The 27383-nt window shown below is 40.9% G+C and overlaps 1 protein-coding gene across 1 annotated transcript in view; it reads right to left on the bottom strand.

The window, feature by feature from the left end:
• palld (palladin, cytoskeletal associated protein) overlaps positions 1 to 27383 on the bottom strand; it is a 98234-nt gene that overhangs the window by 62403 nt on the left and 8448 nt on the right. The window contains exon 2 of the mRNA XM_047374962.1: positions 25241 to 26191. Within this exon, the coding sequence (XP_047230918.1) occupies positions 25241 to 26190 (950 nt within the window). The 5' untranslated portion in view covers position 26191. The remainder of the gene's footprint in view (positions 1 to 25240; positions 26192 to 27383) is intronic.

The raw sequence follows: 27383 nt of genomic DNA, 5'->3' as shown, positions 1-27383 counted from the left end.
GTAAAGATTTTAAAAATCAAGTGAGTGAAATAATGTTGATGCAACATGTTCCCTCTCCTCGTCCTGACAAAGACTTTTCACAGTCATATTTTATCCGTTAGCGGAAATGTTCAAGCTCAACCAGGCTAAATGAAAACCCAGGGAGTCACATTCAGGTCTCTTTTAGAGGTATTTCTGGTTAACTTTCATACTCCGGCCATTTCAGTCAAGTATTTCCTGAAGGCATACCCTGTGTTTCTTTAGCATTATCGTTGGCCGCTGTTATCCAATTAGAATATGAACCCTTTCTCTCAGGGACGTTGGTGCATTGCTGTGTAAGTTTCAGACCACACCTTTTTCCTACATCCCAACTAATATCCCAGTGAATATTAGAGAAAAGGTTCACAGAAAGATGCTGCCGACAGTGTTTTACTCTCACAAAAATGTTAATGAGATCTGTGGTTTTGTCCATACTGGGAGTCTGAAGTATGACTAGATGCTCTCACTGAAAAACGTCAAATACCCAGAATTACAGGTCAGATTGGTTTCATGCACATGCAGAAGAAATGTGCATGTCTGGAATCAACTCAGTACAAGATAGGATACTTTATGGCTTTACAAAATGCACAGTGTGTTACGGGCAGTTACTGCAGCATCTGACAGGCAGTCAAAACAGTGAATGAACAGAACAACAAATGCCACCACAACGTTTTACTGTGAGGTTGGCGTTTTCAGAATGACGTGCAATGTTAGTTCTTCACCACACATAGTATTTGCATGTGAGCCAGAAGGTTCAGTCTTGGTCTTATCTGACTAGAGTCCCATCTTATACATGTTTGCTGTGTCCCCTGCATGGGTCGTGGCACACCTTAAACTGAACTTCTTATGGTTTTCCAAGTTTCCAACAACAATGTCTGTCTTCTTGCCACTCTTCTTTAAATGTCCTACTAACAGAAGTGTGAATCTCTGCGGCTCCTCCAGAGTTACAGTGGAGCTCGGCTGCTTCTCTGATTAATACTCTCCTTGCTCAGTCTATCTGTCAATTAATAAATGAATCCATCAGTATTTTTTTTTTTTTATATCTATACCTTTCATACACAGCGATGGCGACACAAAGGGTTTTACAAAAGATAAAAACAGGATGCAAAAAACGAGAAAACAGAGGTAATACAGGCTAAACTTGGAAAACAAACAGAAATGTGTAGTTAACAGAGAGGATGTTGGTTTGAAGGAGGAAAAGGAATTGTGTTTATAATCAACTTATTAATTAGGCTACTTCTAAAGGCAATTGGTTCCACTGGACTTTATTTTGGGGTATGGGAGTAAAGGGCACTGAATACAAATGCATGTCAGACTTTTCAGACTAAAAAAAATGTGAAAATAATGTATAATTTTCATTCTCCTTGAAAATAACGCACAACTTTGAACGGTCTATCCCATGCAATCTAAATAGATTACATCCAAGTTTGTAACATGAAAACACGTGGAATGTTCAAGGAGCACACATACTTTTTCAAAGGACTGTAGGAAAATGAACGCCTAGTTCAGTTGCAAAAAAACCAAATATGCAAATTAAATCAGAAACCAACCAATACTTGACCTCATCATGTTTAAAAAGGTCCCCCAAGGGTCAGCTGATGTCACTAAAAATGGGTGCATGTTGTCATCTTGTGTTCTTGCTCCAAGGAGACCAACTGACGCTAACAAAAACACAGGCTATGTCCTCTCATGATCTCACACAGTAAAGGCTATATATCCTCCCAATTGTCAAATAAATCCAGATTGAACACCAACAAAAGTAACATCCAGAAGAGCCCAAAATTAAACATATCAGCCATAAACAATGAATGAGGCCACATATTTAAACAGCAGCATAAAGTTTCTGCTAAAATTAAGTGGACAGATCACAAGATCAGCTTTTCACTATTATTATGTTTAGGGGTCTTATGTTTTTTGTCTAACATTTTGTAATGCCAAATTCCATGAGCATTCATACGAAAGGGAGCTTTTATGTAAAGTACGTGTTCACAACTAGAGATTTGCTTTGACAAATACAACAATTTACACATTTTTCTAACGTATTTCATAACCACAACCATCAGTCTCTCTGTCAAAGAGTAATTTTAGCTGGGGATAACCACACAGCAGTCTGTGCACATAATTTTAGGTATGTATCACCACTTTCTGGGAAGATCAATTAGATTCAGTTAATGCAATAGCCGTCTTTTATTGTGTAGATCTTTGGGCCCATGTAGGGTTCTGAGGGCTCTGAGTCACTGTATGGCCACATCTTTCAAGAAACACATAAGTAAAAAGAAAGCCGCCCACAATCTTTCCATAAACATCCAAACACACAACAAAAAACAAAACATGTATAGAACAGTAAGACCATCCATTTTTTAAGGTGTGTACATTTATGTCATCTAAACATCATGAAGTTTAAATACATTAGATGAATGTTAGTTGACATTGACCTAAGCAGGAGTCTCAAATTTTGCTTTGTAGAAATGTGGCATAAAGAGAAAGAAACTGCTGTAAATTTCCTGCCTACTTGAGACGATAAATGCCAAAAGTTACCCATCTGATACTGCTGCAGTCAGGGTTTGAACTCCTACAACTTCTCTCCTACTTCAGAATTTATAGACATCAATCCGAGCTCTGATTCAACACACATGAGCCCAAAATGACACATCTTCCTCTTTCTGACTGTATGAAACCCAACCCTCAAGACCCCCCATTGAAACTGTCGTTCCCCATGATATCAGGGGCTTTAACACTAAACAGTAGGGATATTTTATTCAGTCATGGACAAAAGGCACACAGTGGAGATGCACATGTTGAGTTTCCATGCTGGACAGTTTAACATTCGCACAGCTGTTATCCTGTCACATGCACATGGGAAGGAAGGCTTTTGCTTGTTTTTATGAGTCCCCACTGACCTCTCATCTGCTCATAAAAGAAGTATCCTTGTGCAGCCTTGGATTTTAGAGTTACACAACGTTGTGCACAATACATTTTCATTGCCTCTTGTCCCAACAGAAGTCTGCTGCTGTTTCTTTCAGGCAGGCACACAGGCTCTCTAAAATTCCTCCCCTTCAGCTTTGTCAGAGATACATAATTAAATCAGATTCTACTTCACACGGTGCTTTTTGGCAGGAATCTACCATCCAGGAAAAATAACAGCCTTAAAATATCCCATCAAAAGCCATATTACTGTAAGCTGCGTCCAAAGGCAGTGCCTCATCAAACACAATGAACAGCAGAGAGTCATTTAACAGGTGAACCAACGTACGCAACCCAGAGCTCCCTGTTCACAGACCAGCTGTGGAACAGACTGTGAACCTCAAAATTAACAGAGCATGAGAGATAGACAAGACCTCTGCGTCTCAGCAGGAAACTCAAGTCCAGCTGTCAGCAACAGGCAGATCTACGATAGACCAACCAGAGCACATGATATTTACATTATATGAAACGGGTTTGTGGTGTTGTATCCACAATGCATTGACAGATAGTAGGGGTAATGTTTATATGACAACACAAATTTAAAACCCAAAAAGATTCATCACCTTCAACAAAACCAAATGTCTTTTGTAACTGTTCTTGCCTGTTATTTGTTTGAAGCAACTGTATGTCAGCTCTCTGGACAAACTCCCATTATTATTGATGCCTTGAATCCCCCTCCGAAGCATAACAAGGATTTTATTGCTGAGCTTGTTGGTTTCCTGATGCACCAACAACAGTTTCACTAAACATAATACTGCTGCGGTATTTTAACATTCTTGCGTATAATGATTACCAAAGACATCATATCCTGTTTGGACAGTTATGGACAACAACAATATACTAACTTTCCCAAGCATACTAAAGGGCACATTTTGGATTTAATGTGTTGCTTAGGTGTTAAACCTGTTGACTGCAAAGCTGATTCCCTCCCTTTTTCAGATCACATGTTTTTTATCTCTAGGAGTTAATATTTTACTTTCTAAATCTAACCCCCCACGCAATATAACCTTCTGTAAAATTAAGGACATCAACTTGGACAATTTATCTTTTAGTATCAATAGTTTACCCAGTGTTGTACCAGTCTTCAACCCCAAATGAACTGCTCGCACACTTCAGCAAATACCTTCATAACCTCCTAAACTATCTTGCTCCACTTAAAACCAGGTCTGTTTCATTCACTCATACTGCACCTTGGTTTACTTCCACTCTTAGACAATTAAAAGCAAAACGATGTCAACTTGAAAGATTTTACAGGAAAACTGGTCTCACTGTGCACAAAGACATGTATTCAAACCATTTTTTTCACTACAAAGGCCCTCTTCTCCCTATTTGCAAATATTACAAAACCATTAGATTCACTTCCTCCTCATCTGTATTCCTCTGGTATAATTTTTCCTTCAAAAATAGCACATATCAAAGAGCAACTTCTACCCACTGCTGCTTTAGTATCATTTGTTCCAGTTCAGGTTGCTCCAACAAATTCACTTTCAGTCTTCACCCTCCTTGATGTCTCCAAATTAATTCAAAAATTAAAATCTTCAACCTGCCAATTAGATCCTCTTCCAACTGCTCTTGTTTAAAGCTACCCTTCCTTCTCTGTCCTCTCTCATCACAGACATTATAGATTGTTCCCTTACCACTGGTGTTCCTCTCGCTCTCAAAACAGCTGCTGTAACCCCAATACTCAAGAAACCTGGTTTAGATCCCAATAACCTCATTAATTGTCACCCTATTTCAAATTTTCCATTCATTTCCAAAATTGTTGAAAAAAACAGTTGCTGCTCAACTTCATGCTCATCTGTCTTGCAATAATTTATCTGAACTCAACTGGTTCCATTATCAACTGGTTCTATATCACACCTGTTCTACAACAGCTTAATTGGCTTCCCTTCCCATATCGCATCATCTACAAAATACTTCTCCTTACCTTCAAAACCTGTCCATAACCTCGCCCCTCCTTATCTTTCGGACCTCCTTCACATTGCTACACTTGGCAATATCCCCAGATCCTCTTCTTCTAGTCATCTCACTGTTCCCCCTGCCCGTCTTGTTATTATGGGGAACAGAACATTCAGCCGCTCTGCTCCCCAGCTCTGGAACTCACCCTCACCTGATCTACATAACACAGACTCATTGCCACATTTCAAATCCAAACACAAAACTCATCTGTTTAAAGTAGCATATGCACCATGATTGCAACTGCACTGTCTTATTTAAATCCTATTTTGTACTTCTTTTTACTGTATATTTTAATATTGTGTCTGTATTGATGTTAAACTATATAAGGTGACCTTCAGTGTCTAGAAAGGCCCCTACAAATAAAATGTGTTATTAATATCATTATCCCAAAGAAAGAGGTGTGCCCACATTCCCTGCATTCAGCTGAGCTTGTTCCTAGTTTTGGTAGGACTCTGACTGGACTGCCCCTTGTCCCCAATCCTGTGTTTGGTGTTTACAGACAGTACCTCAAGGCATCGTTGTGGAGAGAAGAGTTTCCTATCTGGAAAAATAAGGGTTCTGTATTGCTTTTTGCAGATGATATAGTTATGTTGCTATCTTCAGGTCATGAACATCAGTGTGCCCTGGACTGATTCCCAACCAAGTCTGATGCATCTGGGAAGAGAGATAATATCTATGTGGCCATTCAACAATGACTTTCTTCAGCTCCAGGGATACCATGGGCTTCGTAGCTGCTTCTCTGAATCAAGTGCTCAGCCTGTAAAACTACATGGATTGCCATGTATTGGTTTGATTGCAGTGATTGCAGTGATGCGATACTTTTTCTATTTTCAGATAATTAACTGAACAGTCCATGACACGTTCAAAGCTTGGCATATATTTTATAATCTAACCCATTTAAACCTGTCTGCTGTGTTCCCTGGTATCATAATGCTATTTGTTTACTTTTGTTCTCTAACAAAGCTTTGAGGGCTTCACAGAACAGCTGGATTTATACTTAGAATAAATTACACACAGGTAGATTATTTCTGTAGAAGATTGGTTGTGCAGGATTGTATTCACAGGATCACAGTAACACCAGGCTCACACTGAATGCGGTGCAGCCACGGTGCAGTCATGCTGCAGAAAGCCACTCATTAGATTTTAATTTGTAAAAAAAATTTAATTTTCCTCAATATCTGCACAGTTATGCATCTTTACTTTGTGTTGGTACATCATATAAAGTCAGCTTATAAACTGATTTCATAGACTAATTTCAGATCAGATCAGGGGGCAGAGCTGTGTGGCATACCATAGCAAGCATGATGGACTTTGGTAATATTTATTATAACTATGTGCACTTTTGCAGATAACATTACACAGACTTTGCAAACTACCTAGTAGAAGATGTTAGACCGGATTTTTTTATGTAGCATCAGCTGATTAGCCGCTTCTTGAATCTGTCTTGAACAATGTTTCTCCTGCTGTGCCTGCTGCTGCTTTTATCCAACAGACATTTTTCATTAAACCCGGTATTCCATCTCTGCAGCTATCACTGATATGCTCACATGCGTCCTTAAAAAAAAAAAACAAATGTCCTTCAGTTCCATTTTTTAAATTGTCTTTTTTCCAGTGGGTTGTTTAGTTCAACAGGTACACACTGGTTCTGCAATGGTTGACAGTTGATAGGAGAGAGGCTAGTTGCATTCACTCTAACAATTTGGCATTTAGGTTAGCCTTTTGGGGGGGAAATATAGACTCAAATTTATTCTCAGAGTTTCACAAGACCCATCCTCTGAGCACTGAACATGATTGCGTCATGTTGCTGACACTGAGCCCAGAATCCTTTTAGGCTGTGGAAACGGTCTTTGTACAAAGAAAAGAAGGGAGTATTTAACCAAAGTACAAGGAGTTATATTCTCGTACTCGTCGTATTCCGCTTTATCCGGGACCGGGTCGCAGGGGCAGCAGACTCAGCAGAGACGCCCAGATGTCCCTCTCCCCAGACACCTCCTCCAGCTCCTCCGGGGGGAGCCCAAGGCGTTCCCACGCCAGCCGAGAGACATAGTCCCTCCAGCGTGTCCTGGGCCGTCCCCTGGGCCTCCTCCCGGTGGGACGTGCCTGGAACACCTTCCGAGGAAGGCATCCAGGAGGCATCCGGAATAGATGCCTGAGCCACCTCAACTGGCTCCTCTCAATGTGGAGGAGCAGCGGCTCTACTCCGAGCCCCTCCCGGATGGCTGAGCTCCTCACCCTATCTCTAAGGGAGTGCCCGGCCACCCTACGGAGGAAGCTCATTTCAGCCGTTTGTATCCGGGATCTCGTTCTTTCAGTCATGACCCAAAGTTCATGGCCATAGGTGAGGGTAGGAACGTAGACCGACCGGTAAATTGAGAGCTTCGCTTTTCGGCTCAGCTCTCTCCTCACCACAACGGACCAGCACAGCGCCCCCATTACTGTGGCAGCCGCACCGATCCGTCTGTCGATCTCCCGCTTCATTCTTCCCTCACTTGTGAACAAGACCCCGAGATACTAAAACTCCTCCACTTGAGGCAGGAACTCCCCTCCAACCTGAAGAGGACAAGCCACCCTTTTCCGGTCAAGAACCATGGCCTCGGACTTGGAGGAGCTGATCTTCATCCCAGCCGCTTCACACTCAGCTGCGAACCGCCCCAGCGCATGCTGTAGGTCTTGGCTAGAGGGGGCCAGCAGGACCACGTCATCTGCAAAAAGAAGAGACGAAATCCACTGGTCCCCAAACCAGACCCCCTCCGGCCCTTGGCTGCGTCTAGAAATCCTGTCCATAAAAATTATGAACAGGACTGGTGACAAAGGGCAGCCCTGCCGGAGTCCAACATGCACCGGGAACAGGTCCGACTTAGTGCCGGCAATGCGGACCAAACTCCTGCTCTGCTTGTACAGAGACCGGATGGCCCCTAATAAAGGGCCCCCGATTCCATACTCCTGGAGCAACCCCCACAGGGCATCACGAGGGACACAGTCGAATGCTTTCTCCAGGTCCACAAAACACATGTGGACCGGTTGGGCAAACTCCCATGAACCCTCGAGTACCCTGTAGAGGGTATAGAGCTGGTCCAGTGTTTCACGGCCGGGACGAAAACCACACTGTTCCTTCTTCCTTAACATTGTGTCCATCTCACTGACGGACACAGCTGAACTTAAATTTCTATGAAGTTAACATGACTTAAGCAGAGCTGTGCAACTGGAGTGTTTGAGTTTTGGCATTATGTGTCAGAGGCTGTCAAGGTCAGGACCTGCCTAGACACCAAGGCTGCAAGTTGAGCAGAAAATGTCTCACCTCGCCGAGTGAAACTTCACACTCTGTCTCCAGGCCAGCAGGAAAGCTGGAGTCACCGCTGAGGCCTTACAGGACAGGGCAGCTCCATTCGTCATAAGGACCACTTAACAAACCAGTGACAAATCCGTCCTACATGTGTCTTTCAGAGTGTTTTACTGCTGATATGTAAATGACACGCAGGTATGTACGCTGCAGTGCAGTTAGAGGAGTGTGTTTGGTTGGCTCACAGGTAATTTGGGTTATATTAGAGCTGCTTTGTCCATTTAAGGCAATCCTTTATAGGTCTGTGGTAAACAAGTTGAAATGTACTCTCACCTTAGACACATGCTGTCAGCAGAGTTCAGATATCAGCATGGTGAGAGCTAAGTAATACGTCAAACTGACTATATCACACCATTCTGCTAAATCCCAGTGCTTTATAGCTTGTTGTAATGCCACCTTTTCAAATGCTGTCATGTTTAAGGAATAATGTTTACTGCGGATATAGAAGCCTCTTGTAGTATAGCTTTAAATCTGGGCACATGTCAAGCCCTTCAGTCATTCTCGACCCTGTAGCTATTTGGAGTTTAAATATGAAATTACTTCATGCCTTTTAAAGAAGCAAGCAATATAAAAACAAGAAAAAAACATTATTTCGCCTTTCCATTTCTCCTGCAGAGATCAAATGAATCCACTAGGGAGACTTTAAAATTATGACCCTGCAAAAACAGGCCAAAGAGTCTGCATTACAGTCAGATTACATCATGAGACCTCACCTGCCATCACCTCATACAAAATCTTCTTGACAAAATGTAGAAAGGCTACTGTAATGGTACACTGGTTAAGACACCATAACAGGCTCTTATGTTGAATTTGTCTTTTTTTTTTGTGCATAGAAGTCCAACAACAATGAAAAATATCTGGGAAATGGAGAGAATTATACACCACTTTATTCCCACCACAAACTCTACAATTCTCACCATTATTATTTTACAGGGTAACACTTAGACAACTGATTTTACCACCACAACCAATTGAAACAAACTGTATTTGTTTAAAACTCCAGTGGCTAGTGACCCTTGTCCAACACACTTGAACCAAACGGCTGAATTACTTTCTCAGCATGCAGTGACGTTCTACAGCAAGAGTTTTAAACTCCAGTCCTTGAAGGCCAGTGTCCTGCAGTCTTTAGCTGTATCAAACCTGATGCAAAAAACCTGAGTAACCTCTTCAGCATGCAGTCAAGTTCTTCAGAGTCCTGCTAATGGCCTAATTATTTGAGTCAGGTGTGTTCAATCAGAGACCCATCTAAAAGTTTCAGGAAACCCGTCCCTCGAGGGCTGGAGTTTGACATCCGTGGCTTAGGACATTTATAAAGTCAAGGGCCTGCACAGGGTCCACTATCAAAAACTTTCTGCGAGCATCCAGAAGGTAACAGCTAGGACCTTTACAGCAACTGTGGAGCAAAATCCTAACATTGAGTGCTGGAATATCTGTTATAAAAGTGTTAGTTTCACATCCATTCATACTAATGCTGTATTCGTGGCTTATCATTAGTTCTGAAATGTAAGAAGGAGCTTGTCTGTCCACTATTGTTGTCATTTAACCACTGCTTCATGGTAGAGATATTTTTAAACTGCCAATACACATCTACACAGCCATTTACTTCATGTTAGGATGCTTTACATCTAGACACATGCGTGCAGGCATATGTGTTAAAATTACCAGCTGACAAGTTACTCAGGCATGATCTAATGACAACCCAGATGAACCATCTTTATACCTGCAGTTAAACACCAGATGTGATGGTGACTCTGTGATGAAGTAAGGATGTGAATAAAGAAAGGATGCTACTAATGGGAATGTATGGAATTTTGTAATTTGTGAATTTAGGAAGTATTTTCACTCATTTTACGCATTGGTGAATCTCTCGGTGTGATTGGATTACACTGGTATAATTTTGGTTGATTTGATCACATATTTTTATATCCTTAAATTTGAATTGGACCTGTTTTTTTGTAAAGTGCCTAGCGATGACATGTATTGTTAACAGGTACAATGTAAACAAAGTTGAACTGAATTAATTAGTATGGGTATTCATATGCGAATCACAATTCACCTTTTTGTGACTGTTATTAGACATTTTTTCTTCCCATATTCCGTCATTACTTGTATAAAATAAACAATCTTCCAAAAAGGGTCTAGAATGTCTGCTCCTGAAAAATAAAGTATACTGTTTTATTTGTTTATGCCCCCAAAAATCATACACATTGTCAGTTTTCATATTTAATGCATCCAAAATATCTTCTGGATAATATTAGAAAAAAAAGGTGATATGTGATGAATGCCACAATAGCGATATGACGTGTGACAAATTTAAATAAATATACTTACAATAACAATGTTAATCGCCTGATATACTTGGGTTTATCACAAACATAGGGCCCAGACAGTGAGTAGTCTATTTAATTCAATTCAAATTCAAAAATACTTTATGAATCCCAAAGGGAAATTAAATGTTGTTGTAGCTCATATTCTGCAGGTTTCTTCAAAGAGCCGTTGTAGATGCTGATGGCTGTGGGCAGGAAGGATCTCCTGTAGCGCTCCGTCTTACAGCAGATCTGAAGAAGCCTCTGACTGAAGACACTCTGTTGTTGTAGAACAGTCTCATGAAGAGGATGCTCAGGGTTCTCCATAATGTTCTTCATTTTATGAAGAATCCTTCTTTGCACAATGATCTCCAGAGGTTCCAGAGGAGTCCCCAGAACAGAACCAGCCTTCTTTATTAGCTTGTTGAACTTTTTAAGTTCCTGTCTCTGGTGCTGCTACCCCAGCAGATGATGGTAGAAGAGATCACACTTTCCACAACAGACTTAGAGAAGATATGCAGCATCTTGCTGCAAACACTAAAGGTCTTAAGCTTCCTCCAGAAGTATAGTCTGTTCTGTCCCTTCTTGTAGATGGCTCCGCAGTTGCATCCCCCTTCACATTCAAGATGAGATGATTGTTTCTACACCATGTCACAAAGCGGTCCACCACCTTCCTGTACTCAGCTTCTTGTCCATCTCTGATCCACCCCACAACTGCAGAATCATCAGAGTATTTCTGCAGATGACAGGAGTCTGTCTTGTACTGAAAGTCTGAGGTCTACAGAGTGAAAAGGAATGGTGAGAGTACAGTCCCCTGTGGTGCTCCTGTGCTGCTGACTACCTGGTTAGACTCACAACCCTTCAGTCTCACAAACTGTGGTCTGTTTGTCAGGTAGTCTTTGATCCAGGAGATTGTTGAGGCCTCTACCTGAGTCTTCTGGAGTTTCTGACAAAGCAAATCAGGTTGAATTGTGTTAAATACACTGGAGAAATCAAAGAACATAATCCTCACAGTGCTCCCGGCTTTGTCCAGATGACAGTGGGTTTCTTGAAGCACGTGTATGATGGCATCTTCAACTCCAATGTCACAGCGACAAGTAAACTGCAAAGGGTCCTGATATGTACTTGCTTGCTTACTCAGGTGGGTCAACAGGAGTCTCTCTTGGACCTTCATGACGTGGGATGTCAGGGCAACAGGTCTATAGTCATTGAGTTTTTGTTGGTACTGGAACAAGGCAGGAGGTCTTCCACAGCACTGGAACACTGGAACGTCTGGGCCAGGCTAAGGTTGAAAAGGTGCTGCAGAATCCCACAGAGCTGCTCTGCACAGGTCTTCAGGATTCTAGGGCTGACATGATCTGGACCAGCAGCCTTATTCTGGTTCAGTTTCCTGAGCTGCCTTTTCGCCTGACTTCTAGAAACAGTCAGGTGGGAGGGAAAGGGAGTGCAAATTTGATTGAAAACAAACATGTAGAAGCAGAAGTGTCCATGGCCAAGGTGAAAGATAAAACATTCAGCTACTGGAAAAAACTCAGTTCATGATTTACATCTTAACAATGTGGTTATGTTGAAAAGTTCCTTGTTGTTTCCTAATGATTTTACCAGAACATCCTAAGGAACATCTAAAACATTTTCTGTAGCTTTAAACAAAAATCATCATCAGATGTATCACTGGCATAAAAAGATTAATGCAAGGTAGTTATAGTTAGCTAAAATTTATCGCAATCCAATAAATACTTTGCAATACTGATATCACAATAGCTGTAAACTAGGATATATTAAGCAGCTCTGGTTAAAGACCAGCTGAAGTTTCTTCTAGACTTCCAATATGGCACAGCATATAAAATTAGACTAATGGTTGAAGAACAAGCCAAAATTGAGCCAAACACACAGACACAGTTTGTGTTTGCAAAATTAAAAATTTCTATGATTAATAAAGACTTAAACATGGTAGCATGTTCACATCTGCACATGAATGACACTGCAGTATATAACTGGGAGCAAATGGCATATTCATTCTCATTTTAGGTTTGGAAACATTGTTTTGCATAGATGTCTAGTCAGAATGTCTGAGCAGCCACTAAAGCATCCAAATGTTTCCATTGTGGTTTGGTGTATTTGTCAAAAACTTAGAAGCCAAGGCTGCTCCCACCCTTAATTGCCCATCATCCTTAAATGTTCAACATCTCAAGCTTTGAATTGCCTCGTTTGCACAGGAGGCAGTCAAAGTAATGATATGGATGAGAACATCGCATGAAATTCCAGGAATTAGCACGCTGGTGATTTTCTGTTTGATTTGCAGTGAGCTGAAATAGAGAGGTATGTTTGGTGCTTTGCGCAGTGGGACCTCACACCAACAATGATGTTTAGACATGCTCTCTTTAGCAGCTCAGAAACACACTGGGGTCTTGCGCTGACTCAACACATTCCCTGATTTCTGATCTGGTAATCCTAACCCAAACCCAGCCTCTAAAAAGAAGAAGGTATGAACTCAGGATAAAGAAATGTGTAATTTCCCACTGGGATGTAACTTTTATCCAACCCAGTATGAGAATCGCATCCCTTAAAACAGAGCACTGCATTATGCATTGTGCGTGAGGGGAATGAGGGCATGCTGAAGAATACCAGGCGCTCAGCACCATAATACTCTCTGGCTGAGACAGCTTGTGGTTGACCACGGAAGGTCACGCCTAACTTTCAGCCGCCAGGAATGCCTCTTTGCTGGCTGTGGAAAATACTGACATCAGATCAGAACCGGCTCATTAGTGTGTGGAGGTGAGGAGGTGCATCACCTGCTTGCTCTGGCAACTGCATCAAAGGTGTGCCCCATGGGAAAAAAGCTCCTTCCTAGGAAATGTGTAAAATATGATTTAAAAGTGCAAATAACATAGACAGTTAAACTGTTTTACATTTATATTCTTGATGTTTATTGTTCACAACTGAAAGTGGATCAGTAATGCTTTGACCGTGCAACCTTGCTTTTAGGTCACACTGATATGTTTTCCTCTCATAAGTAACACCTAAAAGGTGAAATATCTGGAACCTTAAACAATTTGCTGCCATCTAGTGCCCGAACACTGAGGATCAGACACAAAGTGGCAACTCAGCAATGAAAAGAGACAAAACAGGCAGTCTGGTAGCAGAGCTTGGGAAAACAATCTCTTAATGTTTCTTTGTGGCACACAGATGTGATAGCAACAGTTAACAGTACAGTGAAAAATGAATTGCTCCATACAGTTTTTCTGTTTCTACTTTTTTAAAACATTCTGGCCCTATGTTAAAATATGAATGTCTTCCTTTGTTAAATCATGATTTAACCACATTTTTGGTTTAGTTTTTAGCTATACGCAGGTCTGATTCCTACAAGACCTGTAGAACCTAGAAGTCACTTAAACAGAACCCGTACGACAACACAAAGTATACTAAAATATCTCAAAAACCAGTAAATCATGCCCCAATATACAAAACGTTCAAGAACAGATGAAAAAGACTGACATTTATTAGTCTAGAAAGAACTAGAAAGCAAGTTATAGGGCTTTTGGACTGCAGCAAAACAAAGTGGGAGCCATTATTCACAAATGGAGAAAACATGGAACAGTAGTGAACCTTCCAAGAAGTGGCCGGGCTACCAAAATTACTCCCAGAACTCATCCAGCAGTTCACAATGAACCAAGAACAACACCTAAAGGCCAGCAGGCATCACTTCCCTCAGTTAAGGTCATTTTAAATGATTCAACTATCAAAAAGACAATGACAAAACATTACATCCATGGAAGCTGTCTAACACAAAAACCTATGACCAAAAAGAACCCGTCTTACATTACTCATAAAACATCTAGATAATCTCTAAGACCAATTGAGAAAATAATCTTTGGACTGATAATAACTTTTTGGAAGGGATGTGTCCTGGTGAATCTGGCATACAACTAAGACCTAATTTCAGAAAGAGAAATAATTTTTAATGGTCTGGGCCGCTTTGCTGTTTTAAGACGTGGACGGCTTGTCGTAATTGATGGAACTAGACAGCCTACCAGACAGTTCTGAAGAAGACTGCTCCAATATCAGATTTTTGCCTAAACTCAAGCATATTTGGCTAATATAGCAGGACAATGAGCGAGTATGCCTTTGAATGGCTTATAAAATAAGGGTTTTGGAGTTAGATTGTCAAACTCTGGACCTAAATCCAGCCAAGATGCTGTGGCATGACCTTGAACATCCAGTTCATGGTTAAAACCCCTCCAGGGTGCTTGGATTAACACAATTCTGCAAATAATAATCGCTTGAAATTCCTCCACAGTGATGTTAAACCTCATTGTTTGTAGCAAATGCTTGATGTCAGTTGTTGCTGCCAAGGGTGGCACAGCCAGTTATTAGGTTTAGGAGGCAATTACGTTTTCCCACTGGGCCGGATTAGTTTGGCTAGCTTTTTTGCCTTAATAAATGAAATCATTATTTAAATGCTCCATTCTTTATTTATTTGGGTTATTTTTGTATGATATACAGATTTGTTTGATGATCTGAAACATTGACAAAAAAAAGGAACAACCCAAAAAATCATTTTCACAGCACTTTAACTACCTTCTCCTCCTCAGTTCTCTGCAGTCCTTTCCCTAAGTTATACAGTATAACGTAGGTGCTGCTGAAGCGCCCTGCTCTCCTGTTTCCCTGCGGTTAAACATGCTTCATATTTCCCAAGAAGGTGTGGGGAGATGTGGAGCCTGGACTAAAAACGCCTAGTCATTGGATTGCAAACATTCTTGTGCTTGGCTCCTACTCCCTTGAAGCCTATTTATACAACCAAAGAAGAGGCCCCTCACATCAAAAAAGAGAGATACACATCCTGAGCTGTGAGCCGTGTATCTTTTGATCACACAGATACACACACCTAAGCGCTAAAGTCTATCGGGGTATGTCTCTACCACCTTTGCACATCTAGTCATATAAGGTTTTAGTCATTCTGTTTTATAAAATAGCTCAAGTTCAGTCAGATTTGATGAACAATGTCTGTGGGCAACAGTTTTTGTCTTGCTACAGTTTCTTAGTTGTATTTAGGTCTGAACTTTGAATGGGCCATTTGAACACATGAATGTGCTTTGATATAACTACTCTGACGTAATTCTGGGTGTATGCGTGATGTTGTTGTCCTGTTGAAAGGTCATAAGAAGCTTCAAACAGGTTTTCTTCCAGCATTGCCCTGTATTTAGCTTCATTTTCTGCTTCCGCCTCTCTGCCTGCTCAGACGCTTTTCTCCTAAGCTCCCTGCTTGCTTGCATTCTTTTACTCCTAACTTTTTATCTCTTAGCCAAAATTACGGAAATATTGGACTAAAACAACTTGTTACCAGCGACTCCCAAGGATTATTATTATTATTATTATATATTTTTTTTTTTAAAGGACTTTGATGTTTTTATAATCAAACTCGAAAGCAGGACAAGTTGACGCCAGCTAATCAGCACAAAATGTCTCCCTTCACCACAGAGGACTTTGACAAACTTTTACAGCAATTTACTGTTTTGGAGATGAAAATCCATTGACTAGAAGTGAATGTGGAGATGAATATGGGGGTCAACGATGATTCAACTCTGCCTGTGATCCCAAACAGTGACAGCCAGCTCAACAACTCAGCCGGCTATCAGAACACTGAGAATAAACCTACCGGCAGACGCTGGCATGTTTTAGGGGCATGCCCAAAAAATCAAGGTGGACGACTCACTGGAAGATCTCAGCAATTAAATAAATTAGAATTGCCAGAATTACAGAGAAATGCCCCCGTTTCCCCTGGGAAAAGGAGACTTTGACAGCGAGCTGCTGTCACAACAACTGATAGGAGTGAGACAGCTGGAAATTCCCCTCCAGAACAGATTTGCTCCACTACAGAATGAAAACCAGGAAAATTATCCATCTTCTGAGATCAATAAAAGGTTTGAGAACAACCTTCATTCTAAACAGTGTTTTCCTAAGCTGCCAGAGAAAGAGCGCCCCACCAGACCAAGAACCCTAATAGTGGGCAACACAGCTGTGGATGGGATTAAAAACTTCTGCAACAAGAAAAACACAGAAGTTATGATTGGTACCAGTAACGTGGTCTCTGATATCTCAGAGAATATTCTTGCAATCACAGAAAAGCGCCTGTCTCTAGAAAACCTTATTATACACTGTGGAGCCATGGATGACGTGGCTAAGAAAAAATCAGAAAGACTGAAGGAGGATTTCACTCGTCTTCTGAATATTGTTGGAGGTCTCAATATCAAGGTGTTTCTCAGTAGACCCTTTGCACCAATTTTCTGTGGAGAAGAGGTTTTTTCCAGACTTCTGATGATTAATAAGTGGTTGAAAAAAACATGTGCCACCACACCTGTGAACTTCATTGACAACTTTAATATTTTTTGGGAAAAAAGACAACTCTTCAAGCAAGATGGTTTCTGTTTGAAGAAGCCAGGAGCCAGATGTCTCACATCTAATCTCTTCTATTCAGTAAATAATCCACCAGCAGCTTCGACCTTCAACAGAGAACATGGAGTATCACCAACAATGATAACGCTGCCTCCAACAGCTCCAGCAGAACCAATCAGCCAGTTGGCTGAGAAAGAGAGGTCATCACAAAAGGTGTCCCCGTCGAAATCCATAGGAGAAGTGGACCCCCCATTATACCCCCATCCCCCCAAACCCAGACCCAGACCGACACCCCCGGTAAACCCCCCTCACCCAGACCCCGACCCAGACCACACAGAACTCTCCCATCTCCCCACTAAGCCCGCTTTTTGCTTTACTGGATTCTGATAACATGAAAGGAGCTCTTAAAATCGGGACCCAAATGGCTCTGACATCTTCTCCATTCAACACCCCCCGTGGCCGAGGCCCTGCTACTAAACTAACATTTTCCAAATGCCACAGAGCCCCACCACCTCCTAATCTATCTCCTCCTAATCAGGACCTTGAAATCACTTCTCTGTGATACAGTCTGGGCCCCAGTGGTAACTCTATCAGAAATGAGCATGTCCAGGAAAAACTTGGGCCCCTAATAGGAGATAGTTGTAAAATTTTTGTTAAGAGACAGTAATAAACAATCAACAAAAGCCATAAACTGTCAGGTACAACAAGACAAAGAGTTAATATCAGCAACTAAGTCATATAAACTGGCTTTATTGAACATTAGATCTCTGTCAGGAAAATCATTTTTAATCAATGACTTCATTACTGACCACGATCTTGATGTTATGTTTTTAACAGAAATATGGTTACATGAATTTAATGAAGTTCCCATTCTGATAGAGGCGACGCCTCCGAACTACAATTTTCTTTGTGAGAGCAGACAGCAAAGAAAAGGTGGAGCGGTGGCCACTTTGTTTAAAGATTTATTCGTGTAAAAAAGTATTTCTGGGCAAATTTGACTCTTTTGAATATTTGGCTCTCCGGGTAAAGAGCCCGATCCGAACCATGTTCTTGAATATTTACAGGCCTCCTAAGTCCAAAACAAACTTTATCAGTGATTTTAATGAGCTTTTATCTGTTATATGTGTTGATTATGACTGTTTAATTATTGTGGGAGACTTCAACATTCACATGGACAATCCTGAAGACCGAAGTACAATAGATCTATGTGACACTCTTAGAAATTTTGGTTTGACTCAACATGTTAAACAGCAAACGCACAAACAGGGACATATTTTGGACTTGATCATCACTAAGGGTCTAAACATTTCCAAGGTGTTTGTAACTGATGTTGCTCTATCTGACCACTTTTCTGTTATTTTTGAAAGCATCATCAGCAATGACTCAGTTTGCCATAGAGACATGATAAGAAAACGCATCTTTAAGGACAGTGCTGCTGAAATCTTTAACCAGATTTACTCTTCTACCTCCACTTTGCCCTGTAACACTGTAGATGAGCTGGTAGATAACTTTCATTCTAAAATCTCAGACATCATTGATTCATTTGCTCCAATTAAAGTGAAAGTTGTTTCTGGGAAGAAAATGTCTCCGTGGAGAAGTGCTCCACCAGTCAGAAGTGAAAAAAAGGAGTGTCAAAAAGCTGAACGCAGGTGGCGAAAGACTGGACTCCAGGTTCACTATATTATCTATAAAGAGAGACTATACAGATATAACCTACAACTGAAAAATGCAAGGGAGTACTTCTTTTCTGAGATCATCAGCAAAAACATTAACAATGCTCGTGCATTATTTACCACCGTCGACAGGTTACCAAACCCTCCTGTAACTGTAGCATCTGAACTCCACTCTACCAGGACCTGCAATGAATTTGCTAAATTCTTTACTGAAAAAACCCAAAAGATCAGAGAGGCAGTCAGCACATCCACATCAACTCCATTACCAATGCTGTCTCCAACTAGAACTGATTTTGACAAAATTTCCCAATTTCACCAAATAAACTGCAAAATCTTAGAAGAAATCTTACAGCAACTAAGCTCTTCTTCCTGCTGTCTCGATCTTTTACCCACAGCCCTCCTTAAGAAAGCTTTGCCTGTAATAACATCTGATTTAACTCAAATAATAAACACGTCCCTTTTGTCAGGTGTTTTCCCCCAGGCCCTAAAAACAGCAATTATCAAACCACTATTGAAAAAGAGCAACTTGGACAAGCTGCTACTACAGAACTACAGGCCTATATCAAACCTCCCCTTCATCAGTAAGATTATTGAAAAAACTGTGTTTCAACAGTTAAACAACTTCCTAACAACAACCAACCGCTGCGATGTCTTCCAGTCAGGCTTCCTGCTCACCACAGTACAGAGACTGCTCTTGTCAAGGTGTTCAATGACATCCGTATAAATGCAGACTGTGGAAGAACCACAGTGCTGGTATTATTGGACCTTAGTGCAGCATTCGACACTGTTGATCACTCCATTTTATTAGAGCGCCTGGAAAACTGGGTCGGCCTTTATGGTACAGCACTCAACTGGTTTGAATCCTACTTGAAGGAGAGGGACTTTTTTGTGTCAGTAGGTAACTTTACATCAGAGAGCACAAAAATTACATGTGCCGTTCCCCAAGGATCCATCTTAGGGCCCCTCCTATTCAATATCTACATGCTCCCCCTAACTCAGATTTTAATAAACAACAACGTAACCTATCATAACTATGCAGACGACACACAGCTATACGTTACGATGTCACCAGGTGACCATGAACCCATTCAAGCGCTGGGTAAATGCTTAGAAGAAATCAATGCATGGATGGGCCAAAATTTTCTTCAGCTAAATCAAAACAAAACTGAAGTAATAATCTTTGGACCAAAGGAAGAGCGTTTAAAAGTTAGCACACAGCTTCAGTTAATACAGCTAGAAATCACCGGTCAGGCTCGAAACCTGGGTGTAGTGATGGACTCAGACCTGAACCTTCAGAGGCACATAAATACAGTAACAAGGTTGGCCTTCTATCACCTAAAGAACATCTCCAGGATTAAAGGACTAATGTCTCAGTAGAACCTTGAAAAACTACTTCATGCGTTCATCTTTAGTAGAATTGATTACTGCCACGGTGTCTTCACAGGTCTGCCTAAAAAGTCGATCAGACAGCTGCAGTTGATCCAGAATGCTGCTGCCCGCGTCTTCACTAGAACTAAGAAAGTGGAGCACATCACCCCGGTTCTAAAGTCCCTACACTGACTCCCTGTAGCTCAGAGAATAGACTTTAAAATACTTCTGTTAGTCTATAAATCACTTAATGGCTTAGCACCAAAATACATTACAGACTTGTTGTCAGTGTATCAACCACCCAGACCTCTCAGGTCTTCTGGCTCAAATCTACTCTGCATACCCAGAACCAGAACTAAACATGGAGAAGCAGCTTTTAGTTCTTATGCTCCACTAATCTGGAATAAACTGCCAGAAAACTGTAAAAGCGCTGAAACCCTAAATTGCTTTAAATCAAGATTAAAAACGTATTTGTTTAGAGTGGCCTTTGACTGTGCCATCTAGGCATGATTAGTTGCGTTTTCAGTCCAATTTTCCTTTCATTTTCTTGTCCATCATTCTATTCTCTTTATTTTATTTTATTTAACTTTTTTAAATTACTGTTCTTTGATTTTATCATTTGATTTGTTTTTCTGTATCTGTGTTTATTTGCTTTGTGATTGTATTGTAATTGTATGTACAGGGCTTTGAGTGTCTCGTTGCTGAAAAGCGCTATATGAATAAACTTACCTAACCTTACCTTACCTTTAATCTTTTATTCAACAATGACCATTTTCCCTATCCCTGCTGAAGAAAAGCAACCCACTGCATGAGACTGCTACCACCATGTTTTAATCTGGGGGTTGTGTGTAGGTTGAGGTGCAGTCTTAGTTCACCATACATACCTGTATAAATAGTTCAGTTCAATTTTGATTTAATCTTTTATTAGTAAAAAATATATTTTAAGCTATTTATCATTTCCCTTCTACTTCACAATTATACACTACTTTGTGCTTTGTCTTGACTTATCACATAAAATCCAATGTAAATATACAAAGTTCAGGGACTTTGAACACATTTTGAAAGCAATGTAAATGAGACATCGTCCTGGCTTCAACTTGCACAAGCAGGACTGCATAAATGTGCCAACACTGGGTGGAAGTTCCCCAAACTAAAGACCGGGTGCTCCATTTGTCAACACAGGGGTAACTTTCCCCTTCTGGCCGCCTCCCAGATCACTTACCTTATCTGCAACAGTCAGCATGCAAGGTTGGATCTGGTTCTGGTCAACATCACCAACACATTGGTGTGAAGGCTAATTCATATGGGGAAGGTCAGTGCAGTTTTCGGTTCATATTCTTTAAATATAATAGTCAAAGTCAAACAGGGTTTTCTTGACTAATCAAGTAAGAATCAATATTATTTTCATTTACTCACATTAATAAATGATAATTGTTATAATTCACAAACCCCATAAGTAGACAGTATGAGATTTTTAGTGTTTTCACCAACCAAACTTCACATTATTTTAAAAATTAAACCAATTAGAGGCTTGTTGTAAATTCTGCCTAAACCCTCATTTGGATTTGATTTGTCAAGTATTTGGAGAACTGAGATTTTCATTGTTATCTGTGGTTGTCGGTGTCTGATTATCTTATTTATTATACATCATACTGATGCTCTTTACAGGAATGGTCAGAGCAGACTCTATCTGCTGAGACTGAGATGTTTTGGAATAGAGGGGGCACTCCTGAAGACCTTTTTTGACTCTGTGGTGGCATCAGCCATCTTCTGTGGTGTAGTTTGTTAGAGCAGCAGTTTATCTACAGCTGAGAAGAAGAGGTTCATCAGGAAGACCAGCTCTGTCCTAGGACGCACCTTAGCCCAGTGCAGGTGGTGGGAGACAGAAGGACTCTAGCAAAAAATAACATCACTGTTGGACAATGTCTCACAACCCATGCATGAAGCTGTTGCCCATCTGGAGAGCTCCATCAGTGACTGACTGCTGCATCCTGGGTACACAAAGGAGCATTATCACAGATCCTTCCTCCAGCAGCTGTTAGACTTTATAACCATTACTGCTCCTGACAAACTCAGTTAAGTGTTTACATCCCTGCTATTATTTGCATATTTTTTTCATTTCTAGTAAATAATCTCTTGTTGCTTTTGAAGCACAATCGAACATACACGTTGTGTACATTTTCAAAATCACCCTACTCACATTTTATTTATGAATCTGCATGCTTCCAGTTGCCTTTCACTTTGTTGCTGATGCATCTGAATTCCCTCCCCTGTGGGACCATAAAGGATATTTCTATTCGATACATTTTGAACATCCTCTGTTTATGAAAAGCCTATGGTGCAACGTGTGCAACAATGTGTGCATAACATTGGGCATTATCTTACTAAAATAACCACAAACCTAACAGGAAGAGAAGGTACTAATATAATTTGGAACTTTTATATCAGAATAAAATAATCTTTTAATAATACTAATACTTCCTACCCCTATAAGGTTAAGATGCTAATACGTTTATTATGATGGTAAAATAAAACTGGTACATACAGCTAACCCCAAAATTATCTATGCCCCCTGGCAGGTTTAGGTTTACATTCTGAGGTGGTTCAGCCAGTGTCCAGATTTATATTGGATAGATAATCTGTGGAGGGAGCTAAAGATTTGGGTAATGGCAAGAAAGGCCTTCCAACCTCAAAGACTTGGAGCTCATCAGCAAAGATAAACAGTCAAAACATCAATGGAAACATGGAATAAGCTGGTCAGCAATTATACGAATGGTCAGATAGCTGTAATAGAAATAGAGATTTAAACATAATATATCCACAGCATTAAAAAGTAACACGAGATCTTTAATACATTGAAAGGTGTCAGTCAGTTAATTACCTCCACCAAACATTAGAAACTCTTTAAAAAAGAAAATCAGGCATGTCTGTACGTTTTACACATCTGTTTCCATTAGAGGAATTAGTGCAATTATTCAGGTATGATCACAGATTCCAAGAAATAACTGCAAAACATTTATTGTAAAAATATCCATACCCATTGCACTTTTTTCACATTTTGTCACATTACACAGAAATAAAATCAATGTGTTTTATTGGCATTTAATGTGACAGACCAACACTAAGTACTGCAGAATTGTGAAGTGGGACAATTAGGCTTATTCTCCAGGTTTGTGTGCATAAGCAGACCCTTTGTAACTCTGGAGGAGCTGCAGAGATCCCTAGATCAGTTGGGAGAATAGGAAAACAGAACAACTATATGTCATGCACTCCACAAATCTAGCCTTAATGGAAGACGAAGGTCATTGTTGAAAGAAAGCCAAAGAAAGACTTGTTTTTAGTTTGCTACAAGCTATAGAAGGCCACCAAGCATGTGGAATAGCAGGTTCTGGTCAGATCATTGTTTTAAATCTACACACAAAAAGCTATGTATTGCAGAAAACTAAAGCTGCACATTACCTTGTTCACATCATCATGGGGACCAATGGAGGTGTTAAAGTGAAATACTTTAAAGTTTGTGGTTGTGACAGAACAGAATAAGAAAAACCTCAACATGTATGAATACTATTGTAAAGCACTGTAACTCTGTGCCACCAACACAGACACCATTTCCCCAAACCATCATCACAGATGCTTTTGATATTTCACTAATAAAAGTCTGGATAGTCTCTCTTATGTTCATCACCCATAATTGGAGAACTGTTTTGTCCCAAAAGCAGCTGAACCATGGAGTCATCTGACCACAGAACAAGTGTTCGCTGTTTTTCTGTCCGTCTGAGGTCAGCTTGGCCTAGAGAACTCAGCTACATTCCCCCACAAGTTAATATATGATGTCTCGGGTTACGTCTTTGGATGCACTGATTGAGTGTGCTGAGTGACAATGGTTCACAAGAAGCTCCTAAACCTATGTGGCTATATTAATCCCAGCAAGTAGACTTTTCTCATGCAGCATTGCCACATGGCTTGACGTGTATGCACATCTAAAAGCTGATTTTGGCCTTACCCTTAGCCTTTATGTTACGGGACCAGTGGCAGTTCTAACATCATTGGCACCCTAGACAAGTTCCTTCTTTTGGGCCCCATACACATGTTACAAGTGTCCCATACACAAACATAATTTGTCCCTTGATGAAGCATTTTCCACATGAACAGTCATTTCTATCATCTAGCTTTAATTAAAATCCAGTTCAGGTTTGATCAGTATGTTTCTGACAGTGTTTACATGGTGATTATTGTGCACCATGTAAACGAGCAAATATGCAATTCAAAACCTGTTTAGGGTGCAACTGACAGATAACTGTTTGTTCTCCACAGTACTCGTGTCGCCCACTAGGACAAGACACTTGGGTGGTGAGCATCACCCATAACAAAAACTGCCACTAGCCCCTACTTGCAGTTTTATGTATGGTAGAAGTTACGTATGGTTAAGTTATATGTTATTTTGAGCTGGGACATACAACTTTTGAGGAGTTTGGTAGTAAAATAGTAATCTATGACTCATCCTTGTTTGGAAAGACTGAGCCAGGATGTTTTATATCCCTTCCTAGCACCTTTATCAGTCAAAACATAAACTGAAGATTTAGGAATTCACCAGAGCGAGGTTTCACAAGCAATCTTTTTTAATGCTCAGCTTCTTTGTCAAATTACATTTATTCAATAATATCCTACACTGATTTCATCATGTTTAGGATCACATGTGGATATTTTTTCCAGTGACAGTGTACCTGTCCCACCTGAGGGATAACAGTGGACAAACAACCATGCATACTCAGACTTGCTGCTACATTAATGGAGGATCAGCAGTCAACATGAGAAAACTCACATATGAACAGAGAGACATTGTCCTTGTTACACCTCCACATAATTTGGAAGACATTCATGATTACATGCTGGGGTGGGTATCACATTTGTCCACCTAAATAGCACTGGGACTATCATCAAAGATATCACTTCTCTTTAGGACTTGACAGCACTACATGGAGAAAAATAAGAGATTTATGTACATGACCAGATTTTGTAGGAGGAAAGATTAATGTAAGGTAAGACCAGCCATTAGAGATTTTCATTGGTGACGTAAAGAGAAACCAATCTACGGTGAAATAATGGTACAGTTTTATTTAGGGAAAAATCTAATTTAAAAAAAAAACGGCACTATAATCAAATACTTTAGCAATGAAAACCAAGCTGCAACGTATCAAAGGAATCATGTAGAAGCCTACCTGACGAGCGGTAGCGGGTTTCCTTGGACTCTACACTCCAGACGAATGGGGCTCCCTTCAGCCACTTCCTGACTTTTCAGCTTTTGAAGGAACTGAGGTGGCGACAGAGGTTCGGATGTTGTTGAAGCTCCAGAATGTAGGTGCTTCGCAGAACCCCCCTCTCCAATTCCTGTGTAGTTATTCTGTAAGTCCTCTTGTTGGCCTGGAAGGAGGGAGGACGCAGAGACTGAGCCCTGAGGGACAGTCTGCTGGCTTCTTGGGGACAGATAGCCACTGTCAGGAGAGGAGGTTTCCTCTTCCACCTGCTGAGCAGAACCTTTGAAAATGGATGACAGTTCCTCAATGAAAGTGGCAGCTCGGCTGCAGAACTCTGTAGCTGAAGCCGATCGATCATTCAGCTCGAGGCCTTCGTGAACCAGCCTTGGTTTATCTTGCTTATACACAGGCTGAATGGGCTTGTGCCGTACAACCTTCTCAGCTGAGGATGGAGTCCCACTCGAGAGCTGTACAGGTTTGATGATGGAAGCATTCTGGCTGGAGGAAACTGAAACTGCTCCACTGTCATCGAGGCAAGAAGTTTTGGTCTGATGGTGCAGGTTTGGGCTTGAGTTGAGATTTTCAGTAGCTTGAGAGGGGGAAGGGACAGATTGGAGAGCCTGCTCCAGCTGTGTAAGACTAGAGGGGTCTTGATCTTCACATTCACCTGCTTCACTGAAGGCCTCCCGGGCCAAGTTCAGGCTAAGATCAATCTCCTCAGCACTCAAGAAGGCAGTTAGATCTGCGAAGTCCCCATGTCCAGAATCCAGCTCTGTCGATGAGACATGGTAGAGTTCTCCACCAGAGGAGGCCTCAGAAAACACACCCACATCACCCTCTGTAGTCCCACCTGCTGCTGGATCCTTGAGCAGCACTGAAATGGGGAGTGGTTGATTCCAACTCCCGTCCTGCATCCTGAAATACAAATCTAATTTCATTAATCAGCTCGTTTCTTTGTTTATGGTACATGCAGCACAGGATACACTGTAGATGAGATATTCATCTGCAAAAAGGCAATGACGAAAGTCCAGTTTAAAATTAAAACTTTATAACACAGTAGTGTATCATTTACTTAGAGAGTCATAGCTGACGGGATGACTCAGGGCGCTGCTGTCTGGACACAGCTGGTGGGTATTAGCCAAGGGCTTTACTGAGGTTCTGGTCCACATCACTGGCATTTCTTTGTTCCCCTGTGTCTAGGACAACATCCAGTCCCCACAAAATTATTCACCCCTTGAATATTTCCACGTCTTTTTATGTTGCATCTACAACCTTTAATGTGCTTTATTGATATTTAATGCATAGTTGTGAAATGGAAATAAAGGATACTTGTTTTTCTATGTAACACGCATTTGTGATCAGATCCCTTTCCACTGGCATCCCTAAATGCAACTGTGATTTAATGCAGCACTGTGAAGGCCTCAGAGGTTTCTCAGCTCGGTTGAGAGAATCCTTTGACATGGCAGCCATTTGTCGTCTATTTCACAAATTTGTCCTTGATGGGGTAGCAAGAGGTCCTGTTTGCTTTATCCCCTACATGTCATATAGGGGATAAACCAAAAATGTGGAAGAAGCTGCTCTGATCAGATAACTGTACAATTGAACCTTCTAGCCAACATGAAAAACACTGTGTGTGTGGTTGGAATAACAATCCACTCCAAACAGACCATCCTCACAGGAGATGGTGGAAACATGGTGGTGGCACATCATGCTGTGGGGGCTTTTCTTTAGGCAGGGACAGGAAAACCTTTTGATGAAGCACATTTATTTCTTCTTTTGGATTCGCAATTGAGACATGCCAGTAAAACTCTTAACGTAGTTGGAAATTCACAACTGCCTGAATTACAACATTTATTGTTTTTCTAAATCCGGCACCCTAACGTGGCCTTGGCAACTTCTGCTAACTGGCAAAATATCTCCTGGATGATGTATAAACATGACGCTCTTCCCCAGCACTCCCGTACCAGCTCTGTGTTGGTAGGACTATGCGGCCGATTGATAAAACTTCCACCTCTCTTCTCAAGGACAATGGCGCTTCTATCAATGTTGACAGTCTAATTCTTGCAAACACACTCGGACTTATACATTCACACCCTCAAGATTCCAC

This window comes from Girardinichthys multiradiatus, chromosome 9 (assembly GCF_021462225.1).
Source record: "Girardinichthys multiradiatus isolate DD_20200921_A chromosome 9, DD_fGirMul_XY1, whole genome shotgun sequence".
Lineage (NCBI taxonomy): Eukaryota > Metazoa > Chordata > Actinopteri > Cyprinodontiformes > Goodeidae > Girardinichthys > Girardinichthys multiradiatus.
The sequence above is the reverse complement of the archived record's forward strand: the minus strand, read 5'-3'. Positions and strand labels throughout refer to the sequence as shown.